Genomic DNA, 22619 nt, shown 5'->3' with positions numbered 1-22619 from the left:
GGATGCAAATTGCGAAAAGATACACAACTATTTAGAATCTCCATTGACTTGAATTGAGCACAATAAATAACAAAGTCAGCGGTGGAATAGCAAAGTTGTGATGAACATCGAAAGGTTGCTGGAAAAGTTACTCCTGCACTGTGATACACTTCAGGCATCGTGCTCTTGAAAAAACATTCATCTTTCCAAATTTGGCCTAGGTCAGGGATGTTCAAGCTTTTATTAAAGTGGGCCGCATTGTCACTTGAAATGATTCAATGGGCCGCAGAATCTATTACATTTCAAGAAAAATGGGTACATAAAGTAACAATTAAAAACCATTAATTTCATCTTTGAAAATGGGAACAAATAACACATACATAGAAAAAAACAAAAAATTATTTCTACAATATCTTTGACATTGTTTACCAGCTAAGATGTTATCAACATTTGCAATTTACATTAAAGAACGTTGTCTTGATTCTTAGGATGTTTGCTAAGTGTCAGTCGGTCAGTCTGTTTCTTTCTGCAGTTTTTTATGTTTTTCATAGATGAAAATAACTGCTCACAACAATGTGTGCTGCCCCACATGTACAATAATTTTCTGGACAAACTAACTAATTTATTAATTTCATTACATGAATGTAATTCTTATAAAATAAAGGAAGATTGTGTTCTCTGAGTAAAGTTTTCAAACTTTCTCGACTTTGCAGTTCAATCAGTTCAAGTTGGAACTCGAGTGGCGCTTTATCACACTGAAATGAAACTGGGTCACTGAATAATTTTAATTCAATTTCAATTTTTTGAAGTCAGAAAATCTGACTGTAAACTCTTCAAGCAAATCTTCAATTCTACAAGTAAACCAGTGTGGTAGTTCACATAACTTATCTTACTTTTCATATTTTACAGAACAGTCTTGAGCTCTTTCCGATAGACTACAAAAATATGCAATTGCGCCAGCTTTCAGTTGTGCTATGAAAAGTTTTAATTTCATGGTAAAGCTACTTATTCGCTGGATCATTGAAGTACTTAACTGACCTTTCCCTTGTAAATGCAAATTGAGTTCAGCTAGCATTTCTGTGATGTCAACTAAGAAACACAAATCATTCAACTATTCTTCATTTTCTATCAAGTTCGCGTTTTGTTTCTTTTTATCCATGAACTGTTTTATTTCGGGTGACAATAATTGAAATCTTTTTTAGGTGGCTGCTCTACTGAGGCATCGAACTTTAGATATAATCGGACTTATATATAATCCTGTTGCTCTCATACTATAAGTTACTATTACTATGCCCCTGACAACAGACTGGTACATTTTAATTAGGCTAAGATCCAAAGTTCAAAATACTAGGCCTACTTGAAGTGAACATGATTAGCGGGCCGTAGGTTGGACATCCCTGGCCTAGGCTGCCCCGTATGTAGCGGCCTAATGATGAACAGCAACGTCAGTCCTTTACAAAATGTTTGGTAACTTTTTTCCTTAACAGTTGTAGTGCAGCTGTTATTTCCGCAGCACGTGGCGGGCCGGATGAAATAAGTTCGCTGGCTGGTTCCGGCCCGCGGGCCGTAGTTTGGTGACCCCTGCTTTAGACCAAAGAAACTTTGATTAAGCTCAGCAGCCTATAAGTCTGGAACAAGTAAACTCTAAACAGCAGAAGAGTGATGATAGTCTTTAACTTATTTAAAATGTGAATGCAAAATATAATTTTCAACCAAAACTTGAGACCTTGATAAAGATGCTTCATTGCTTCAAATCAAGCGAAAACGTGACAATAACCTGTGGCAGCTGTAAGTCTATCCTGTCTCTTGGAACCAAGATAAGGTTTACTACAACAAACGAGATGCTGGTAAGGATGCTGGCTATACCTCAGATAATACTGGTAAACTGTGGTGTAATGTGTAATTACTTAAACAGCAGAATAACTTAATTTTCACTGAAATGTGTGATGTAAAGATGAGCTTAACATGTTGCTTTAAAACCAAAATAATAAAATACTAGAATTTGAAATAATATTCTTGGAAAGAAAGCAATTAAAAAAAGATTTTGTAAACTAATTTTAACCTGAAGGTGGCCATTGGCTTCCGGATAAGCGCCGTGTCATTGAAAAAGTGCGTGCTTGAGTGATTAGACTGGTACACGTCCAAAACTTTTAGAATTTTTCAGAATAAGTTGCACGCATTAAAGATACCAGAACTGCTTTTATACATAACTGCGCTTTTTTTTCTTTATTGCATACATTACTTAATTACTTTATACGGAGGCTCATTACGTTTCCACACACCCACAGATAGCTAACAGCAAAACTTGAAGGATGATGTGCTGCTCACAATGCTGTACAAGTTTAAATGCCATCAACTTTTCCTACACTGGTTTGCTATTAGCTGGTTAATATCTTCAATAAGTACCGTTCTTGGTGGCCTTGCCAGGAGTCACTTCATTTTCTGCACCGTTATACAAAAATGGTTTTAATTTATGTTTTGTGACGTTAATTTTCATACGAAACAACATGTTCAGGTATTACAAAAAGATTGAATTTAAGTGTGAAAATTTTTTTGCATTCTTTTGTAAAAAAAGCTGTTTTAAAGTTTCAATTACCGGTACCCCTTACTTCAATAGCTACAGGCTACACATGCTACAGCCTATATGCAACTTTCACCTTCGTGTCCCTCGCTAAAACTTACCCAGATAGCAAATCAACCTTTTTACATTGATTTGGCGTCTGCAGACGTTGAATAAATGTAAAAAACGGTTAATTTGCTCATTTTGCTGGCTGGGTAAGTACCTCAAAGCTAAATTCTATCTTCATGCCTCCAGAATGCAGAAGTGCGCGAGCAAGCGCACACATGGATCATGTTGCGTCATTGCATTCATAAATAACTCTTTTCACGGATCATTGCTTTCTTAGTCTTCCTTGAAAACTTTTTCAGAAGGATTACATAGCTCGTATCACTTATTATCTTTAGAGACGTATGTTTCAAATCTTGAAATTGGTTCGTCGTTTAATTCAATCTACTTTGCTGAGGCGCATTATGTTATTCGCAATTCGCCATATGAATATGATGCCATCACGTGTTTTGCGGCTTTACTTAGATGGAAGTGACAGCGACAGGAGCAGTGGATAAAAAGCTTACCTTTGTCATCTTGTATAGACCAAAATAATAACCACTTTCTCTTCAACTTAATTTCATCTGCGTGGAAAAATATGTCGTTAAAGTTCGTTAATGAGATTTAATATATCTAAAAGGTTCATTAGCTTACATGTCAATAACATATTAAAGTGCAAATTTTTTTTTTTGTTAAGCGTCGTTTGGATTCTCCCAGTCAGCTCAAGCTTTTGCTGCAGCCAGTGAAAAAAAATGAGTAGTTTTAACCTATCTGAGCAACACGACACAACGCCCGACGTTCAAACGATGTGAAATGAACAAATCTTGCTACCCAGGTTGCTGTTACCGCTTTTCCTGTGAAGCACTTTGTCAGATATCCCTTGCAATTGCAATAAACAAATATAAACCTCTAAAAAAGGTAGTCAGGATAATAACCAAAATCAAAAACTTTTCATGGGAGCAATGCGGGTGATGACAAGCTCCAACAACAGCAGCAAAACCTAATTAAAGAGTTCGTGACTACATGGGCCTATTGCAAATATTTATAGCAGATTTTCTATAAAACGCATTTTCAAAAACTTACTGGTTTTAATTTCTGTTGTTCCCATTCCTATACTCCAGCGGTTTTGCAAGAAAACGATTGAAATGAACACGGCCACCACCGCAAAAACAACAAGAACGGCGAGGAATACCATTGCATTTCCATTCGCTTGAGCCAGGTATGTTCCAATGTCATCTATAAACACGTGAAAACTTCATTAAAGCATGAAGTGTGGAAAACTTGTGAAAATTTCATGCAGACAGAAAGAGAAATACAATGCTTCCTGATGTCGCTTAGGTTAGTGAGAGGGGGGGCCTTAGACCAAAATTTTTGCTCTAACCCCCTCGAAATGTGAAGACATATGCATAAACACCTAAAATCTTAATTTTAGTGCTAAAAAATAACGTTTACCCGTTGAACATGGGGGTTGAAAAGTTTGGACATTTCAAAAAAATTTACTGTTTGTGATACGGTAGTCGGTACCTAAACAGACTACTTTTCTGACATAATAAAAAAGTTTCTATTGCTTCGCTGAAGTCTTTTAGTGTCACATCAGTTTAAAACACAATTTTGTCAAAGCCGACCTGAAAATTTATTGTTTAGGTGTGAAATTAGGAGTTGCTGTGTACTTTTTTTAACTTAAAATATCGCTGGATTTTGGAATGGATGAGAATGTATCTCCGTGGTTACGTAGGCTACAATTTGTCTAATTCAGGCATTGTAATAATTAATTTCTGCTTGATTAGAATTTACATAGCAGTCAACTTCTTTTGAGAATTAAGTAGCACATCCAAGAATTTGATAATTTAAAGATCTTTGTGGCGTCTTTAGTCTTGGTTCTTATAGAGTAGAGTAGGCTACGGTACGTAATGGAGTACCAGTAGCCTGACAATTTTCTGCAATTTTTCTTGTTTTTTTTAATGCCAATTTATACACGAAGGCGTTTTTTAGGCTTTTTTTAGACGATCCAGACAGCATTGACCTACTATTAGTATCAATTAGGTTTATGATTTACTTTTGACAAAGAAGCTTCTAGTAGTTCTCTGGCCCCTCCACGAATTAGTTCATAATTAATAAGTCAATCGCCTATTTCTAGAATGTTATTTAAAGGCAGTGTTTGTAGATTTTTCCTGTCCATGTGGTTAAGGTTTTCATGGTTTAACACATGTTTCGATTTTGGTTTCCAACTCTGAAGGTGTTTCCTTTTTGTCACTCACTGGAATGCTTTGACGATAGTTGGAAGATAAACTTGCAACATTCTTTAAGCTTTCATATGTAGCCTAACTGTTGTCACTTGCGCAACGCTTTGCCTTTGGCCTACACATATTTCTGGGCAGTATTTGCAACTGAAAACGTTTATAGGCTTGTAACATAAACTCGAATGTCGGGTTACCAAACAACTTCACAGGATTCGTCAGCACACCGTGCAGTAGCCTACATTAAATGCAGGTGTCAGTTGAGAGTCAGCCTATATGGTATCATCACCATCCATTTTGTCTCTTCTTTAATAGGTGATTCCAGGCGTTTGTCCCCACTAGCAGGAGTCCACCAGTTTTTGCAGCTCTTTGGCATTGCTTTCCGATTGTTGGGGTTAATCCTATCCAAACTCCTCGCATTGATATCTTTCACCAACTCTAGTTATCTCTTGTTTTGTCTTTCAGTTGTCTTTCTCTGGACAGAAATCTTTTTTGGCATTACTAGAGCCTTCCCAGACAGCAAATCAATCACTTTTTACATTATTTCAACGTTCGTACTCATTGAACCAATATAAAAAACAACTGATTTGCTGTCTGGGTTGTCATCAGACATAGGCCTTCCACATGCCCATACTACAGCAAACGGTGGCTTCTAAGAAACTCAGGATGGTTTTTACTTGGGTCATTTTGAAATACTTTCATTTCTACTTTTATCTTTTAATTTTTTTTTATAGATCATTCGGAGCAGTCTCCTTTCCGTTGCTTCTATCCTGTTCATATCTTTGATCCCAGTGCCCTATCTATTAGCTCCATAGCATATTGTACTTCTTATGCATCTCTTATAGCCTAAACAATGCCTTCCATTTCATGGGTAGCAATATTCCACACAGAATTCCGAACCCTTCTTTGATTTTTTTCCAACCAGCTCTTATTCTTAATATTACCGAATCTTGCACTCTTCCATCCATACTCAAAACATCTCCCAAGAAGCAAAACTTTTCAACCACTTCCAGTTTGTTCCCATCCAGAGTGATTGTCTTTTCATGTCTTTTATTGATCTTCCCTGGACAACGTTTGCATTCAATGTTTAGCTGACCGATATTTGGACCCGATTGGGACAAACACAAAGGCTTTACTAAGTTAAAGACATCAGCCAGACAACATGAGTTGCTTTAAAACTTTTGTTGCACCTGTACTATCTTGAATTTCAATAGACTAAAAGTATTTACTTCGACGTTTCGTCAATCAGACATGACTGACTTCTTCAGGGGGAAAGGTCAGGTAATGGCTACTGATCTGTAGCCTATCTCGTTACTGTGCAGCTGTGCTCATAACAGGGCTTTTGGAAACAAAAATTTCGGTCCAAACAAAACGAAATTCTTTACAAGAACTTAATTTGAAATAGAACAAAATGAAAGCAAAAGATTTTGTGTCGAAACGAAACATTATAAAACCTCAAAATATTTCAGCACTGCGCACTAGTAAACTTAAACGATTGGCAACTAGTTTTGTGTCGTAATCAAAACAAAATCGCTTTTCTTCAGCTTTGAAACTAAAACAAAGAAATTTTACGTCTCTACGAAACAAACTATCTCAAAGTTTTGAAACATTTTAATTTCAAAGCTGAATTTTTAGCACGGTTTCGAACCAGTAAAAGTATCCATTTTTACATCGTTTCAACGTTGCTAGATGGAAAATAATGCAATATCAAAACCATGTGAAAACGGCAACTTCAACTGGTTTTACTTAGATTGTTAAAAAGCAACAAGCTTACAAGTTGTAAGCTTGTAATATTGTAATATTTTGGTTACAAGTTACAACGTATCACGAAAAACACGACACCAATCACCATTCAAATATTTTAATTTCTAAGATCTAAGTTCTGACGATAATAATGAAAACATGCTGGTATAAAATCAAAAAAATTAAATAAGACCATTTACCAGGCATCTACCTTAACGCATGGTAGTTACGTAAAGACATTGCAAAGAAATTGTATGAAAGAAAAAAAGCACAATAAATTTGTGAAGTTTGATTTACACCAGCATTTGCGGTCATGAACTACGTTGTTACAGAATGCTTCAAACCAAAACGAGTTTTAAAAACGGCTACCTGGCAAGTCCGGTTTAAGCACTTAAGTAACACAAATTCACAATGAAATGATTAAAAATCAGTTGGTTAAATTTAATGCAGTTAGTCGGTCATGGTATCATGAACGTTTTGATCAAAAAACGCGTTGTCAGTGACCCTGTCAATTACGACTTTCTAAAACACTATTTTGCGTCACCGCCTTTATGCAGTTGAGTCGAATATAGAAGTTGTAAGTTGAGTTGAATATAAACCACGAGGACAAAATGTCCTCGTGGTTTAATGTGGACATTTAATGTGGTTAAATGTGGACACGTGGACAAAATGTCCTTGTGGTTTCTTGTGGTTAAATTTTTTAAAATCTATTAATATGGACTAAGTTACTGTATTAAACATTACATTGTTACACATTCTGCAAACCTCATCAGAAAAATATTGTGGAAAATCACGTTACAGATTGTTGTGGAGAATCACAGTACCGTACCGTCTAACTGACGCCTTGTTTAGGCAGGGCCGATGATGAACAACGTCAGTCATATACTTAATATCTGGGCTAGAAACTTGTCAGGCGTATGATTTATTAATTTGGTTTAAACAGTTGTTTGTTTTCAGAATGTCCATCTGGTGAGAGGTAAAGATCACATGCTGTTATGAGATGGAACAGAATGCATGTTTTTATCTCTACTGTATACAGGGCCTCCGAGAGAAGTCAGCACTGGTCGGGAAACAATACGAAAAATGGGCCCAATAATATTTTTTAGCAAATATACAACTAATTTGTATCTTGCGTTGTATGTTCGTATTAAGCTGAAATTAGCCTACTTTCCTCAGCATGAAAAGAACTTCGTTCAATGTAAAAATCATCAATAATCACTGGATTACACTTGCAGCAAAAATGCCATTGAGCCAAACTATTTTGTCTAGAAAGCTTTGTAAATAAAAACACACAATAGGCCTACAGGCAACAAAAATATTTCAACCAAGTATTTAATTCAGGAGTGTTCAAACTTTTTCCCGCGCTAGCCAGATTTGATAATAAGTGTTCGCGGGCCAACAGCCACAATAATTTTTCTGAAAACTGCAAGTTGAATTTATATGATTTTTGTGTGTCTGCAGGCCAAAAATAACACATTGTACAACAACAGGCGCGGGCCATACAAAAACGTCTTGTGAGCCGGAGTTGGCGCGCGGGCCGGACTTTTGACATCCTTGATTTAATTCAACCCTTTCTGGACTTTTTGCAATGCAAAGTTACGAATCACAGCATCAAATGATAAAATTTTGCGACGTTTGAATTGATGCACAACATGTATAGTTAGGCTTTTCAATCGGTTTTGAGTCATAGGCCTACTGGAGCGCAAACAATTCTTTACAAATTTCCGTAATTGCTAAAACCACGTTCTCAAAGCGCAACCGTTGGAGGTAGCTACCGGAACACAAAAAAAATCATAACAAAACTATTTGGAAAAACCTTTCGAAATATGGGGTGGTTCGTTATGGTTTGCAGCTGAAGTCTGCTGTGTGGCTTTCTGTCAAAAGTACCAACTCATCCAAAATGTCTTGAAAAATGTCATTGTTGTAGCCTACAAATGGTTTAACTGTATCCCACATGCCCGCAACTGCACAACAGACATACGATGAAATTTTTATGGAACTTCAAACTCATCGACGATATGTTTGAGTTTGTTGATACATTTGTCAATTCCAACAACTATCGAATCTCCTTTGCAATGTACGGTAGAATACATTTCCTTCGAATGATTCAGCTAGTTAAGTGGAGTTATAAAAGCGTTCTGTCCTCAGAAAAAGAAAATCCTTTTCTTTTAAATTTATAATTGCCACTGCAACTTCAGCTTGCGAGTAGTAGCCTACTCTTCTCAGCTTTCTCTTACTCAGATTACATCTTCCTTTAATTTCATTAAATTCATCAGTGAATCTTGTTTAGGACCGTAATCCACATCATGCAAAGCAGTCACAAATTTAAAACTGCTATGGTTGTAGGCTACTTTAGCATTGACTCAGCTTCCGATCAAGCTCTTGTTGATTCCAACTTGATGCATTTAAGAAACGTCTTTAGAGCTTCAATTGCAAAAAGGTAATGTAAAGCATTGGGTTTTACTGCACCACGCCTTGATTACTCTCTCGAAGTCAATTTTCTTTGCAAGATGATAGGACAGCTTTCTTTAGATTTTTCAGAATTTTTCCTCTGACTGGGCTATAACTTTAAAAATGCCACAAGCCTACAGATAATCAATTAGCCTACTCCAAAAATGATAAGACATTTGAACAACGCTGTCTGTAGGCAACATCATGAATTCCAACTAAATTTAGCTTATAAGCAACATCTATAAACAAAAAACTCTAATAAAGAAAAACTCACTATCTTCCAAAATCACATCATGAGAAGCATGACTACCCAAAGGCTATTTGACCACACGAAAGCAGAAGATCTTTTAACCATGACAAAATTTAATAAAATCAAAAGTTTTAAAACTGTTCGGCCACACTAAAAGATCACAATTCGGAATCAGCAAAGTTTGCACAGAAAGAAAAGTAGAAGAAAAAAGAAAACGTGGTAGACAACCAAAACGATGGCAAGACAACATCCAATCATGGACCAGACTTAACTTGGCGACACTGGGCGAGCTGGCTCAAAATCGCCACTCTTGAAGCAAATAACTCACGTTGATGGGCAATCTGCTGCAGGCGGAGATGATGGATGATGATGATGATCCATAAACAAAAAATATACAGGGTTGACTTTCTTTAATCGTACTTGAACTGATATCTTTAACTTTCCCAGATAACTTATGTTGAATAGAACTTCCTATGTCTGGCCAACGCAGATTTTGAAGCTAAGATTCAGTTGTCAAGCAAAAATAGTTCCTGCTTAGCTAAAACAGCACCAGTTTTCAAGTTGAAACTATCAATACAATCGAAACCGTTCAGTGATACAGAAATCATTTCAGCTTCAGATTTTACGTCTTGAAGCTGTTCAACATCGCCTACCTTAACACGAAAATGATTTGTTCTTGATGAGAAGCATCGAGAGTGACATCTACAATGATTGAGAAATACTTGGAAGTTGGAACTACGCATTTCATTTAAGAATTTGTTGATTATTTAGTTGGTACATTTTTACTTTAGTACTAAAAATGGCCCTCCTCAAAAGTGCAAAAACAAAAAACTACTCGTTTTTCCTTTACAATGTTTTGCTAAGGGGGAAACTGGCCCGACTTCCCCCCCTCTCGGAGCCACTGACTGTATACACTATAGACCTACTTATTGAAAAGTAGCCTAAGTGTTATTGTGTTAGCATTAGTGCAAAAGTTGCTTTAGCCAATGGCTGACCTGAACTGTATTACTTTTAGTAGTCTTCTCTGGAATCGGCACTGCTATTTTAATTCTATTTTGCACGTTAAAAACAACAAGATAACTTGATTAAAAAAACTGAATTGCAGTGACAAAAAAATGTGTTTGAGTGATTCACATTAAAAAATGAGGGAATAATGAAATTACTTAAAACTAAGATGAAAAGTTATAAAGAACAATTAGTTAAGAGCAGATTCAACAGAAAAACAAGACACGAACCACTTTATTAATTATCATTGAACCACCCTTACAGAGTTGAGTTCAATATTAAGTAAGGTACAAGCTGGTGTTTTCCCCACAGGCAAAGAAGCATGCATCATCGCATCCAGTAAGCGACAAATCATGCAAAATGCATCGGAAGTTTGCAACCAAAGATGCAAATACCTTTCTGGTCTAAAGCTTGAACCAATACTGTCTGCTTATTTTTACCTTCAAATAGTAGATTTGGTACTGAGCTTTGGGTTTTCTTGCTTGCGTTCGTGCTAGCAGGTAAACTTGAATTTAGTGCACTATCAGGTCTTACTGACCCAGGCTCAGTTTCGACAGTCAGTTCATCGTCTGATTGCGTAGCTGATAAAACTGTTGATGTGGAAAATGACGTAGATTCCATAGGACTGATAGGAGTAGCGGTAGTAGTTGCTTTTGCTATACACATAGATTTTAAAATTTAGAAAATGAAGTTACTTTGTAAGTAGTTCACATTGTGGGGTCTATTTAAAGTCACTCTTGATTTGATAAAACCATTGAGTGATAGCGCACGAAAAGCAACATCCGTTGCCTCTGTGTACACCTTTCCAATCTTAAGCGACGTTGAAAAATGTAAACGAGGAAACTTGTGCTGCCTGGTTCAACAAATTACTAAGCATTATTTAAAATTTTAAATCGTTAGAACATAACAGAGAAAAATCACGAAAAAAGTCAAAAGCTGAATGCCTGAATCGAATAAATACAGTAGATTGTTTTGATAACTATTTCCTTATAATTCATTTATATAAAGCTAGTTATCATCTTTAACATCACGAGGTAACCTAGTAAATAGTCACCAGAAGAACGCAAATTATTTTTATTACCAAATGCCTGGTGAACAGTCTCTCTCTGTTTTTACTATCATTTATATTACTCACTGTCTGTTTTAAACTCCAAAAAGGCTACGGGAGTTTTCATTCCGTAGGGTGAAGTGCCAAACACAGAAGCGATGTAATCCTGATTTGGTGTCAAACCAGTAATTCGAATGGATTGTTCTGACTTTACTTGAAATCTTGGAGTAAGGTAAGTTCTAACTAGGCTATTGCCTTGGTTCAAATACACGGTAATATTGTAGAAACTTGGACCAAGCACTTCCACGTAGGCTACTGTGCAAGAGGTGTCTTGTATGCGGATGACGTTAATAGATGGTCGCTCCATAACTGCAAAGTAAGAAAGTCCTTATCAAATTTGTGTAGTATGTTCATACAAACAAAGTTTATTTCCTACATACTCAAATGGCAATCTGGTTCAAAGCAAAGCTAAATGCGTAAATGTGTCAAAACCGTGGCCTACGAAAATGGATGGCCAGACACTGCGCACAAACATAAAACCCAATTAACAGTTTGTCTGCAATTGCCTGCAGCCTTCTGTTCGGAAGCCTTGAGTACGGTGTCTACGTCATCTATTTTCGTAGGCCACAGTTTTGACCCATTCACGAGTTTAGCCTTTGAAATCGAAAATGTGTCAATAGTAAAAAAACAAATAATAATAATGAAAATTGAATGAAGCTGTTCACCAGGCATTAAATTAAATAATATGAGATGTTCTACTGGTGCAAATTAAGCTAAACTATCACAAGATGTATACAGTGACAATCTGCTTTTATTCCGACGTTTCGTCAATCAGACACGACTGACTTCTTCAGGGGGGCCAGCCCAGGCAGTGACTACCTGTCTAGCATGGCAAACAGGACATATTGCTGAAAATGAAAACAAATAAACATGCAAAATGAAAATTCAACTTGTGGACAAAAACTATCGCGCGCAAAGTTTGAAATAAGTTCTAAAAAAAGGGGAGACTTAATTGCTAACGATCAACAAGAAACTTAATAACAACAAGATAGGAGAGTGAACGGCATGAGTCATGAATCGAGTTTTGCACGCACTACTGCACAGTTTTGCAATCAGCATGAACCAATTTAAAAAAACGTCAAGTAAGCACTTACAATAGTTTTTTGTAGATAGCAGGAAAAGAGATGCCATCATTGCGATTCATTACATGAGGCTTTTGATTGATGAACCAACTTTCAGAAAACATTCGTTTTTTATAATCACTTTCAACTTTTAGAATTTTAGAATTGCTCCAAGTTATTTTATGATCTGAAGTTATGGCATGCATGCAAGGAGCAGAATGTTCAGGGCGTTGATATTTGAAAGCTCTTTTGTGTTCATTAATGCGAGATTTAAGATCGCGTTTTGTTTGGCCAACATAAATTAAATTGCAATCATCACAAGAAACTTGGTACACTAAACCTGAGATTTCGCTTTGTTTCAAGGGGTCTTTTAAAGACGGTAAAAATTGACTTATTGTCAAGAAAGGTTTCAAAGCGACTTTTACACCAATTTCATTTAAGATACGCCGAATTTTTTCAGAAACTCCCTTAACATAAGGTAAAGAAACAAAAGACTTATACTGGGTAGATGGGGGTACTAAACTTTTAGGTTGTTGTTGGTAAGCATGCTTTCTTGGAAATCCATTGAGGCGCAACGTATTGTGTAATGCTTTGTTCTGTCGTGAACGTTCATGCGAATCTGCGACATGTGTGTCAATGCGGTCATACAAAGTTTTAGTTACAGTAAGTTTTTGATGTTTGGGATGGTGTGAATTAAAATTTAAATACCTGTCAGTGTGTGTAGGTTTTTTGATAATTGTAGTGGTCATGCCAGTTTATCATCGTCTGAAGTGTAATAAGAGTGTAACTCCGAAAATCTATGGATTGCCCAAAATTCATAAAAACCACACCCCTCTTCGACCTATCGTTTTTTTTTATCGGTTCGCCTACTTATAATTTATCGAAATTTTTAATTGATATTTTATCGCCATTGTTGAACCAAGAATACACTGTAAAAAATTCATCTGAGTTTGTACAATTAATCAAAAACACCTCTGTTGATTGCAATAATTGCTTTGTTTCTTTTGATGATGTGAGCTTATTTACTTCCGTTCCTCTCAATGAATGTTTGCAGATTATCTCTCAATCACTATCGCAAGATAAGTCTTTACACGAACGCACTAAACTTTCTATCAATGACATCACAGAAGCTTTGAAATTGTGTTTTGAGTCTACTGTATTTTGTTATAATAACGTTCTTTATCGTCAAATTTATGGTACGCCGATGGGTTCTTGCATTTCCCCGGTCGTGGCTTACATTTTCATGGAATACATTGAGCGCACTGCCATAGGCGTAGCCAGGGGGGGGGCGAAAGGGGCCATGGCCCCCCCAAATTTTCAAAGTTTGGATTCTGAAGTTGAACCCTTTGCTGAAAATATGGTATAATTTGTATAAAGTTACATCGTTTTCCAAGACATCTGGCTATTATCACCCCCAGGACTTGTTTTAGACACACAGAAAGACAGTAATACATTTTGCAAATCGTAAATCGCGCAAAGTTTACGCGATTTATGTTTCTTTTTTAAACTAATCTGTGGAAGCAATTTCAGAATCGCTTACTCTGTTGGGTTTTTGTGTAGCTGAGTTTTTGTGTTCTCTAATTTTTGCCCGTTCGTGTGTAACAGCTACCTTTAATAAGTTAATAGCTGTTTATCTGGTAATAAATTTCATACAAATATTACCCTAAAAGTGTTTCCAGAAAGCGTTATAACCCAATATTTGAGTGTAATTTTGCAAAAATTTTCCGGGGGAGCATGCCCCCGGACCCCCCTACAATACGCGTGCCTTCTGCACGCTCTAACCCCCCACCACTTTTATTGATTTCCTTGCTCAACCCACCAGGATACGCCACTGCACATCAGGTGGCGATGTCTAAAATCAAACACTTTGCTGTTCTCTTCAATTCATAAAATATTTGGCACCCCCCAAATTTTTTTTCTGGCTACGCCACTGCGCACTGCCATCACTTCATTCCATACACCACCGCAACTTTGGGTGAGATATGTAGATGACACTTTTTGAATTATAAAAAAGTCTGCGGTCAACCAATTCCATCAACATTTGAACAGCATATCTTCTTCAATTCAACTCACAACAGAACATGAAAAAAACAACTCCTTATCATTTTTAGACGTCTTAGTTATTCGTCGCAATGCCACAAACACGTTGACCACTACAATTTTCAAAAAACCTACACACACTGACAGATATTTAAATTTTAATTCACACCATCCCAAACATCAAAAACTTACTGTAACTAAAACTTTGTATGACCGCATTGACACACATGTCGCAGATTCGCATGAACCATGAACGTTCACGACAGAACAAAGCATTACACAATACGTTGCGCCTCAATGGATTTCCAAGAAAGCATAAATTGGTGTAAAAGTCGCTTTGAAACCTTTCTTGACAATAGTAAATTTTTACCGTCTTTAAAAGACCTCTTGAAACAAAGCGAAATCTCAGGTTTAGTGTACCAAGTTTCTTGTGATGATTGCAATTTAATTTATGTTGGCCAAACAAAATGCGATCTTAAATCTCGCATTAATGAACACAAAAGAGCTTTCAAATATCAACGCCCTGAACATTCTGCTCCTTGCATGGATGCCATAACTTCAGATCATAAAATAACTTGGAGCAATTCTAAAATTCTAAAAGTTGAAAGTGATTATAAAAAACGAATGTTTTCTGAAAGTTGGTTCATCAATCAAAAGCCTCATGTAATGAATTGCAATGATGGCATCTCTTTTCCTGCTATCTACAAAAAACTATTGTAAGTGCTTACTTGACGTTTTTTTAAATTGGTTTCATGCTGATTGTAAAACTGTGCAGTAGTGCGTACAAAACTCGATTCATGACTCATGCCGTTCACTCTCCTATCTTGTTGTTATTAAGTTTCTTGTTGATCGTTAGCAATTAAGTCTCTCCTTTTTTTCGATCTTATTTCAAACTTTGCGCGCGATAGTTTTTGTCCACAAGTTGAATTTTCATTTTGCATGTTTATTTGTTTTCATTTTCAGCAATATGTCCTGTTTGCCATGCTAGACAGGTAGTCACTGCCTGGTCTAGCCCCCCTGAAGAAGTCAGTCGTGTCTGATTGACGAAACGTCGGAATAAAAGCAAATTGTCACTGTATACATCTTGTGATAGTTTAGCTTAATTTGCACCAGTAGAACATCTCATATTATTTAAATAATAATAATGTTATGGTTTTTATTTATTGTCGCTCTACAACAGCTAAGGTCTTTTAGCGACAGGGCTCATTTTTTAATTTATATCAGGTTTACGATGTTATCACATTATTACCCGACTCATTCTCACTGCACTATGCAGGATAGAACACAATCGGTACCGTTTTTAAAGTCTTCGGTTTGACCCGACCTGGAATCGATCTCAGATCTACCAGTACCAGAGCCGAAGGCGAAACCACTCGGCCACTGAGCTGGTAGTAAAAAAAAAAAAATCAACTGTTGTGTTGTGTTTTTAACTCATTCAACAACAGTCATACGAAAGTTTTCTGCTTGTATTCAAAATTGCAAGAATGTTTTCAAAAGGCGTGCACCCAAAATATATTGTGAAACAAAACGAGAAGCAGTGATTAACAAAAACGCGAAAGAGGAGACCTAAGGAGAACAAAAGTAAGGTACATTGTTTCAACAAAACCAAACCAAAATACAACACGTTGAAATAATGAAAGCAATTGAATACATGAATTCAACAAGGGCCCAATTACCAGAAATGTGATTTTGAGATAAACGCGTTTTATTTTTTACTGCCATTTATCTTAGTGCTGGAACTTCAATATTGGTTATATGTTTAGATATACTGGTAAGTAGTAAAAAGCATGAAAATTTCATCAGGGGGAGGTTCTGCTACAAAGCTTTGGGGAAGTTAATCCACCAAAATTGGGCCCTTTTACAAATCAACAAGATAGTATGTGTTACCAACTCTTTTTTGACTATTTTATTAATAAGAAAATGGGCACAGAATATAATAAGATTGATTCAACTACACAGAGAAAGGAAAAACTATCATGCAACAATGTTTACAACATTTTAAAGTCATGGTCACTCTTCATAATCGGAGTTTTCTTCGGGTTCACCGTGAGGCATGTGCACATTCAAACTCTTCATGTATTCTCGTCCCTCTTCTCCCAGATATCGTGCCAGTGACTGCACATCTTTTACTTTCTTAGGATTAACTGAACATGGACCATTGTACAGGGGTTCAGTGGGGTATTCCACTCGGGTGAATGCTGGCTTTAAAAGGCGAAACTTTTGTTCCATCGTCCCATTCATATCTGTAGAGGTTACGATTTGTAGCTTGTTAACAGCATCATAGTTAAAAACTTTGAACTGTGTTATTTTCCATTCCTTCACGTTGGTTTTGTAGCATTTACCAAGCGCAGCTTTGAAATCTTTCATTTGATTTCCTTTCATGACGGTTAGCTGGAAACGCTCGCGTATCATTTCGTTCCATCCGGAGTACAGCTCCACATGGTCTCGTCTTCTCTGCATCCTCTCGATAATGCCGAACTGTCGGTCACATGGTAGGTAACTGTGACCGCGCATGGGCAGACGGTGTGTTACAGAGTCAAATCTTCCATTCAATACTAAAGTATGCAGGTATTGCACCATGGTATTGTTGTGGTTTTGGCCACGACACCCATCGGTAAATACATGCAATTTGCGTGCATTTGCATCAAGGTGATTAGTGATGTAGTCGTGAAGACAGCTCAAGACCTCATTTACACCCCTTCTAGCCTCTGTTTCAGGCCAGGTATATATTCGACTTTTACCAGTTTTTGCCGAATGTATACCAAAAACAAATAACCACAACTGCCGGCTATAAAACACATCCCCTGTTGCAATGTGTGGATATGGCATATTTTGCTTAAAATCAAAACACAGACACTCTGTGTCCTCTTGGTCTTTCGCCAGTGCAGTTTTTTCTTTCAGTGCCGTATAGAATACTTTGGCTTTTCGCTTGTGTATATCAAGTTTGACTTTCAGTGCTCTCTTAGCCGCAGCGTTTGATTCAAGTTTTATGTTTGCTTCATGCTCAGCACACACTGTGCATACATCTGTCTTTGGTCTCCCAAAGCCATAGTTGAAATTTTGTTTGTAGTACTCATAATAGTACCGATACTTCACTTCACAGTCTAGCTTTTGTGGGTCTTTACCATCTTTGTACTCAGCATAATGTTGTGGATAATGTTTCTCGAGAAACAAAGTATACATCTTAAGGACATTGAGGTCAGACCCAAGATAGCGCCTTTTGTTCCCGTGACCACCATAGTGAGACACCCGGTATGGGAAGCTGCTAATATGAGTATCAATTTTCAGCTTGATATCATCACTTTTAGTAACCTGTTTGCCATGCTTCCCTCTTTTGTCCTTTGGTGTGGTTCCTTGCGCAGTCAACTGAGCAACACGTCTTATCCGCTTTGGCCCAATCCCATGAAGACTTGCAAAGCCTTCACGGCATACAACTTTCTCCATTTCACCAAACTTAACCTTGTATGTATACCGAAAGTCCTGTTGGTGATGAGATTCACCTAAAAAAGGTATAGCCTAGTTAGTAAATCTTCAAAAATATAAGCAGCATAGTTCAGAGTGTACAACCAAATCCACATAAACTGACACAATGCATGTATAGTATAGCCTAATCATAGGTAGCAACCTTGTGAATGTTGTCTGCGTTTGGTGGGTGTAGATGTTATCAAAGCTGAGAGATAGGCATCTTGCCCATCTTGGGACCCAATCTCATTGAAATTTTGCAGTATCCAACATTTTGTGGCATCAGTTAGCCCAATAATGCATCTTCTTTTGCATCTAATAAAAGAATAACAAACACTTTAGCCTATCAGTGCCAACAAATAGTACTGTAGTGACAGTTAAAGATACCGGTACTTAATAGCTGCATGAAGGACTATACCATGATACATAAGCACAACTGGAAACAAAAAATATTGCTGAAACTGATTACCAGCACTGAAAGGAAAGACCAAATTAAACACATAGGCCTAGGTAAGTTACTGTAATGATAAGTAGGCTAAGCTATAAGCTAGGCCTAGCCTAAAACTAAAAAATCAACCATAAAAAATAAGTTGCTCTTTGTTACAGAAATTAAGTTATTATACCTGCAGTTGTTTCCAGTTTTTCTTGCATCGATCTTCTTTCCTTTGCTATTTGTGTAACTTTTCCCTTCAGCCCTCATTTTTTTAGCAGCATTTCGACCCCATTCTTTTTCATTCCTTCTTTTTCTTCCTCTTACTTCACTAGCTTCTTCACAAGTTGCATCAGTAACTGTTGGTTCAGACATCTTTATAGGAATTAACCCTTTTATTCAGAGATAAACTGAAGGCTACCGTACTGTATAACAATAAGGCTGATGCTGTAGGCTACTCAACCAGTACCACAGACCAGTATGACAAACTAAACTAGTGCTGCCAATTCTAATATTAATAATCTTTATTCAAAAGAAAGTACTCTAAAAATGCAAAAATAATGTTCAATACATAAATAATAAGCTGTTGCTACATTTAGCTACAGCTGTAAAAGTCCCACGAGCAAAGTCCCGCAGATTATACAAAGCCAACACTATTTTCGCTTTAGCTGACTGAATGCAACAAGGGCCCAATTCCACCAGTTGGGCTCTTGTTGCATTCAGTAGAAATATTGACCGAGCATTTCTCACGTTTTGGTTATAGTAAAGCGGCCGTTTTGGCACGCATCATTTAGAGGACACCAAGAAGAGGAGAAAAACACAAAAAAGTAAAAATTGGCAAAATGTGGAATTGGGCCCTTTTTGAATTCACGTATTCAATTTTTTAAACGTGGCAGCAAATCTATACTCTGCAGCCATTCTGGATATTAAATTGAAAGCAAATTATAAAATTAACCAGAAGAACGTGATGTCACCCACAGCACATTTTCGCTCTGCAATGTCGTCCCCTCAATCCCAAGATAATCGCAAATCCAATCGCACATCATGGGCAGTTGATCTACGAACATAACTTTTAAACTTTGAACAATCAAAGTTGAATCAAAGATTTAAAGTCTTTTATAGAATTTTAAAAGGTAATCCGAGGTATTCCACCAAAACAACTCTCCATGCTTCATTTTTTTTCGTGATGCCTAGAGTCTTATTTAAATGTGCTAAACTATTTGTGAACATTTACGCTTAGTTTAAAAAGACCATTAATTCGTTGAGCTGCTTTAATCTTAATATTTGCCATGCCGGTTATAAAATGTGATATTTTTAAAAGCCAGTTAGTTTTTGAGTAAAATCCATTAAACTCACTTCTGCTTGAAAACAAGAAACAATACAGTTCTTATAATTTCTCTTCATTGACTGCATTTGATCAGAAACCAGACCATCATTCAGGCCAGCAAAAGTTGCTATTTTTACTGAAAGGGACTTGAAAGATTGGAAAAGACGTTTTATCACTTAGCTACCATGCCTACTAAGTCAGTTTTAAAGATTGAGTAACACCAAGATAAATTGCAAGTTATAGCCACCCGTTGTGAATTCGGCAGTCGAAGCTTCACTCTGTGCACGACCATTTATTGCCTTGACACTGACGATGTAGGTAGCTCCGAGGCTAAAAGTCGGGACGATCTGAAAAACAACAAAGCTATAAACATTACAAAGTTCACAAAACCTTGATAGGTGCTCAAGACTGTTGGTCACAGCGGTAAACCATAATCTCTTCGTGGGAAAATTGTAACATAAGATTCCCAGATCCGTTCGTCTGTATGTAATGACCGAAAAGAAACACTCTTCAGGAAACGTCTATTCGAGAATTGTATTTCTGTAAAAATAGCCTCAAAGCTGTCGAAAATGGGGTGCAACGCGATACACCACTAAAAACTTGTCACTACAGAACAGATTACTTGGATAAAAGACGGAAATTTTCGTCCAGCTGACAAGCACTAAGCAAAACAGTTAAACACAGGGATGCCAGCGACAAATTTCCAATAAACTTAGATTGTGTGCTAATAAAAACCCAGATGAGGCAAAAAAAACCAGGTCCAGAAAATATGTAGTAAAGCGGTTAAAAAAACCTGCGAGTGCTTTTAGCACCATTTTAAATCATTACACAGAAGCCTCAGAAAGCTACAAATAGTAACACGTATGTATATATAATTATATAATATACATGCTTATGTTGGTATGGTAGTTAATATATATGGAATATAACTATATACAAAAACAAGAGCTTGGTAGGCCTATATGGGCCACAGCAAAGATTTTGGTTCAAAATTGCCTTTATGGTAAAGCGTCTAGCTGGCAAGGTTCAGTGTGTGTTTAACCAAAATTTCTAAAACTGACTAGATGTATGAGTGTATAGGCTAGCCATTGAGGTTAGTTTTGACTTTTGAACTAAACTTTTTGCTGCATGAGTTGTAAACTGCGGCTGAGGAGAATCATCATGCCTGCTAAGTGCTTACAGTTTGGTGTACAACTACTGTAACTTGGTTCTTAGCAATAAACCCTGCTTAGCTTTTTTCATTTGAACATAATGTTGAAAAGAATAACTCAAATTCACAATAAATTAATGTTCAATCGTTCAGTTTTCTTCTTTTTTGCGTTTGAGGCCGCCACAGATTACGTTGTTACATCCAGGCGCAGCAGCCAATGGCTTGTGTATTCATCGAGCGTTGTTAGGTCCACATGTCTATCTTGTGGTCGGTATACAGGACATTGATAGATAAAGTGGTGTGCAGTTTGAAAATCTGAGCCAACCTCCTCATGGTGAGTCCTGGTAATTCAAATTAATGAAGCGAATGGCAACAATCAGAGACCGCAACTCACAGGGCACCTGGGGTGGTAAAAGGATAAACCCTCGGCCCCAGTGTCCAATGAGAGAAATTCATCCTCCTGTCGGAATAACAATCTTGCATTGTTCAATAACACAAATAGTTGTACTACTCCAATTTTTAGTCATCCACATTTTCATAAAGATGGGTCATTTCTTCAGCATCCTGTACGATACCTCACTGACTGCAGTAGCTGATGCAAAATCATTACTTTATCATTTTTGTATTGCAGTGTGGACCATTTATCGAGAATCCCAGCACCTTAATACCGTGCAAGCTCTGTAGAAAGTTAAAAACCAAAAAAACCTAGATTTAACTAAATTTGAATTAAAAAAACTTAAAACCCAGATGTGGTCAAAAAAAAACAGATCTAGGTGGAAAAACCAAGCTCTGGCATCCTTGGTTAAACATGCGACCAACCTCTTCAAGCAACAATTTTAAAATGACTAGAATAATTTGCGATATCTCAAACTCACGTAAACACTAACTGTGACGCAATAATGAAAGACATTGTCACGCAATTCTAACAGGTGTTCAAAATTGGTGATGCAATGTTTCATGTTTAAACAGGTTTGACACAAGTCTTACGAACGATGGTGCAATTTTGGCTCATTTTTCAGGAAAAATTCCATGACGTAATACGCTAAGATTCAGTAGACCTGAACGGTTTTTATATGACGTTTGATTAGGTGAACAATTGTCTGGAACAACTGTATTTAAGGCACGGCAACGCCCTCACTTCTTCTGCACATAAGGCTCAAACAGGATCTCAAAGTTATGTCAACTACGATGTTTTTTCCATTGGTAACAATACTCCAACACTCAGTGACTCGATCATCAAAGGTTTGTAGCGTTTTAGTCCAGGGCTGTGAATCGGGCGAAAATATACGGCTTTTATTTGACTCGTATTATTATTATTGACCGACTCCGACTTCAATGTTGCCAGATTTGTGGGGTTGCCAAATGTTTTTTTTAATTTTTGTCCTTTTTCGTTTGTTTAAACTTAATTTCACTTAAGTTGTGATCTAAATTGAAACGGAAACTTTCACAAAAACTGACAAGAACATACACTTTTCATTTCTGGTAAAGTTTTAAAGCGCACTACGGAGAACAAGAAATAATATTTTGAAACAATTGTAAATTTTTTTTATTGTTTTTTGTTCTGTGTTAAGCCGGACTCGGAGCCGGCCTTCATTTGAATTACTCTGACTCTGGATGCGCCAAAACCCTCCGCCTCCACGACTCCGACTCCATTGCCTTGTTTTAATCTAACCTTGTTTAAGCAACGTTGATGCAAACCTATCCGCAAATTTCCGATTCACCTAAAGCCTAATGCAGTGGTTCTCAACCTTTTTGTTTTGGCGGACCCCTT

The 22619-nt window shown here is 37.0% G+C and overlaps 2 protein-coding genes across 2 annotated transcripts in view; one reads left to right on the top strand and one right to left on the bottom strand.

Annotated features, from left to right (window-relative positions):
* LOC145778750 (NADH-ubiquinone oxidoreductase subunit 8-like) overlaps nt 1-22619 on the top strand; it is an 82010-nt gene that overhangs the window by 17899 nt on the left and 41492 nt on the right. The window lies entirely within an intron of this gene.
* Nucleotides 2196-22619, bottom strand: part of LOC145778698 (uncharacterized) — a 56421-nt gene continuing 35997 nt past the window's right edge. Inside the window, exons 17-23 of the mRNA XM_082590254.1 lie at nt 19946-20045; nt 19327-19428; nt 11406-11687; nt 10711-10926; nt 3668-3820; nt 3112-3168; nt 2196-2421 (exon numbers count right to left, since the gene is read on the bottom strand). Coding sequence (XP_082446380.1) covers nt 2375-2421; nt 3112-3168; nt 3668-3820; nt 10711-10926; nt 11406-11687; nt 19327-19428; nt 19946-20045 — 957 coding nt within the window. The 3' untranslated portion in view covers nt 2196-2374. The remainder of the gene's footprint in view (nt 2422-3111; nt 3169-3667; nt 3821-10710; nt 10927-11405; nt 11688-19326; nt 19429-19945; nt 20046-22619) is intronic.

This window comes from Aplidium turbinatum, chromosome 1 (genome assembly GCF_918807975.1).
Source record: "Aplidium turbinatum chromosome 1, kaAplTurb1.1, whole genome shotgun sequence".
In the NCBI taxonomy this organism is placed as follows: Eukaryota; Metazoa; Chordata; class Ascidiacea; order Aplousobranchia; family Polyclinidae; genus Aplidium; species Aplidium turbinatum.
This window is presented reverse-complemented; position numbering and strand designations above follow the sequence as displayed.